Source organism: Nannobrachium achirus (genome assembly GCF_963921795.1).
Source record: "Nannobrachium achirus genome assembly, chromosome: 16".
Lineage (NCBI taxonomy): Eukaryota > Metazoa > Chordata > Actinopteri > Myctophiformes > Myctophidae > Nannobrachium > Nannobrachium achirus.
Window position 1 is genome coordinate 41,466,466 of NC_137823.1, and position 3,305 is coordinate 41,469,770.

The following is a 3,305-nucleotide window of genomic DNA, read 5'->3' on the forward strand; positions in this document are numbered from 1 at the left end:
GGTTCGAGGCTTAACATAATTGTTATAAATATTTTTGTAAAAGTCTATGGCGAAAATGAATGGGGAATGACGTAGTGACCCCAGGAATCCACTTCCGCTGCGATGCTCTATTCACGATATTCCTGGCCCCGCCCCCGGCTTCCTGTTCATATCCTGAAAGAAAATAAAAAACATCATTTGGTTTCCTGTGTCCTTGCATTAAAGTGTCAGTAGAGGCGCTCTGGGCTCTTGGCTCTGAATGAACCGGTGTTGCCATGTCTGCTTATAATAAGCAATTGGTGTCGTTGTTTATTGGGCTTACTTTCTAATATTTTTTAAACCAGTGGTTCCCAAATCTTTTCATATCAAGGACCTCAGATTAACAGATTTGTCCACAGTCGCAGACCCCCATCTGAAAATATGTGGTGCCAGGGACCGCCACACAGATTTGTGTTGTTAAAATGTTTCAAAAATATTCAAATTATTTTCGTTTTTTCTTTCCTCTATATTTTTTAAATAGCAAATATACAAGCTCACAATGTGTCACAATGTGACACATTGTGAGCTTGCTGATCTGCTATTTTCAAATGTAAATGTAAAATAGTAAAACTGAACCTAGTTAATTCTATTGGGCTTATTATTCATAGACCTGGCCGCTTGTCTCTGGCAATATCTGGCAACAGACAATTCCCTGTCACTTCCTTGGGATCTCTTGTTCTTCGACTTGGGAGGAAGTGAAAAGATGTTTAAAAATGCTCCAGCGCCCTCTGTAAAAGGAAGATGGCAGCCTCCATAGAATGGCCAGGAATATCGTGAATACTGTTAAACAGATGGTGGTGAGAGTGACTGTCATCATAGGTTATAAAACAGGCACTCCATATTGTAGGTCCTACAGTATATTGAATTAGAGGCCTTTAACAGTAGCGTCGCCCCCTTCTGCACCTGCTGTCAGACTGATCACAGCATGTTCCTCATCAACCCTACAACATCACTAACACTGTTACCATGCATTTTGCTATTTCGAACTAACGGCTTTGTTCGGCATACTTGAGCAAATTTATACTTTTAAAATGTATATTCTTTTTATTATTTATTGAATCATAGCATGCAACCACCTAAACAAAGCTTCTTTTTAAAAATGTGATTAACCTCTGCTAGTTTGTTTAGTCTCACTCTCAACTCAACTGCTTTTTTTGAAAAGTAAGCAAGTTCATTATTAGCTGTAGGCTATAATGAAATAATACCAGTGAGACCATAATTGTATGTAATGCATAATAACTGGATTATAGTCCAGGAAAATAACACAAATTGTTTTATTTTATTTATGTATCATTGCTTGCAAAATAAAACAATATGTTTATGTTATTAACCACTTAAGCCCTATTTTGTAGCTAGATCTTGTTGTCTAGATCTTTGAATAGCTACAGTATAAAATAGGGTTGTGGTTAAACTTCTTTGGATGATTAACTAATTTAGCTGGGGACCACCTGGAACCCCCTCAAGGGCCCTTGGGGCAGTTGGGGGTCCCCGGACCCCACTTCGAGAACCAAAGTCTCCCCTAGTGGCGGCGTTTGACATTATTATGGTATGGTGTTGGCATCTGCGCAGTAGCTCCATACTGCAGTGGGTGAAGCCTGCAGACTGTGACAGCTTCGCATTGGCACAAGAATGCAAACGGGGCACGTGTGCGTGTGTGTAACTTTTACGACCGTGCGCGCGCTCAAACATGATCTTAAGCCTGATCCAGTCACAGTGCATGTAAAGCGTCCATAGAGTTTACATAAAAAAATATATTAAACAATAACATTTAAGTCTAGTAAGGACTATGAAGGACGCATACAGTGTGAAGGACACTTCGGGCTGCTGCTGCTGCTGCTGCTGGTGATAAACATGGCCTCGCCAGCAAAGACCTCCACTCTACCTCAAACGAACGAGACCCAAATCAAAGCATGCTCGCTGCTCTTCTACCGGGCCGTGCGGGACCTGAAGCCCGTGTGGCTGCTGGAGGACATGCGGACGATGGAGACCTGCTACCAGGAGGAGGACGCCAGCCAGCGGACGTACAGCCCCTCCGAGGCGCTGCTGTACGCCATAGTGCACGACCACCAGGCCTACGCGCAGCACCTGCTGAGTCAGCACGCCGACGAGGCGCTCGCCAAGCCCGGCGAGCGCTTCTGCTGCTGCCCGTCCTCCGCTCCGCATCTGGCCATGGCCGTCCGCTACGACAGGCGCTACATACTGGGTCTCATCCTGCGGGAGGCGCACCGCATACCCAGCTCTCGTGGTAAGAAGAAGAACGCGGGCGGGTGTTTCCACACGGAGGACGGCAAGACGCCGCTGCATCTGGCGTGCGAGCTCCTGCGCCCGGAGGCTGTCGTTATGTTGCTGGGCAACGGAGCATCACCGCGCGCTGAGGACCACGACGGCATGACGCCCTTGGACATCCTCCTCCAGCGGCTTGGAGACGCAAAAGGGAACAACGGTGGGAATACGAGGCAGTGTTTGGACAATATGCTGATGTTTATGCCCGAGATTCATTTCAAAATGAAAAGTGCACTTGGTGAAAAGCCGGACTTTTGGGCCAAACTCCTCGGCGAGGACACGTTTAATTATCTAGCCGGAAAGAGCCCGGCTCCTTTGGTGCTCCTTGCCATGCAAACTATTCTGAAGCAACTCAGTCCTGCAAGGTTCCCTGATAGCCTGCATGCATTGCCAATACCTCTTTCCTTGAAACCAACCGGTCTACCTCGCAGTCAGCAGGAGAAGTTAAAAGTTTTATTATAGCATGATTTACATGGTTTGGGCCAGTGGTTCTCAACGTAGGGTCCGGGGAAACACCCCAGAGGTCCTTGCCAGGGTTCCAGGCGTTTCCCTAGGAAGATTATTGATAGTTAGGCTACTAGTAAGCCCACAGGTCTTTAACTCTGAAAGTGTACAAATGGAAAGGGAACATTTGAGGTCCAGTTCGTTCCATGTGTAGGCTACACTCTAGGAGTGACAGACCAGTAGGCTAACCATTTGTGCACTCTGATTTAATACAGACCTGTATAGGTCCATTTGATACACTCAATAATTATCGAATCCCCTGGAACCCATTCAAGGCCCCTGTGTTGTCCCTGGAGCCCACTTTGAGAACCACTGGTTTAGGCCACAGCCTAATGTAGCTTGCTTAAACTAAACTAACAGTATGATGATCTATAATAGACAGTGGTGTTGTAACATGAAGTGTGTCTGTGTATGAAGAGCATGTATGACAGTAGGCTGGCCTACTGTTTACTGTATGAATCTATAGACGGTGATGTTGTAGCTTGATGTGTGTCAGCATG

General features: G+C 45.9%; 1 protein-coding gene across 1 annotated transcript; it reads left to right on the plus strand.

The window, feature by feature from the left end:
* Positions 1-1,869: 1,869 nt before the first annotated feature.
* On the plus strand, positions 1,870-2,763 carry LOC308301034 (ankyrin repeat domain-containing protein 9; the record flags this gene model as incomplete). The annotated part of the gene is made up of 1 exon (XM_080744932.1): positions 1,870-2,763. The coding sequence occupies one exon, from the start codon at positions 1,870-1,872 to the stop codon at positions 2,761-2,763; it is 894 nt and encodes a 297-aa protein (XP_080601058.1).
* Positions 2,764-3,305: the final 542 nt, after the last annotated feature.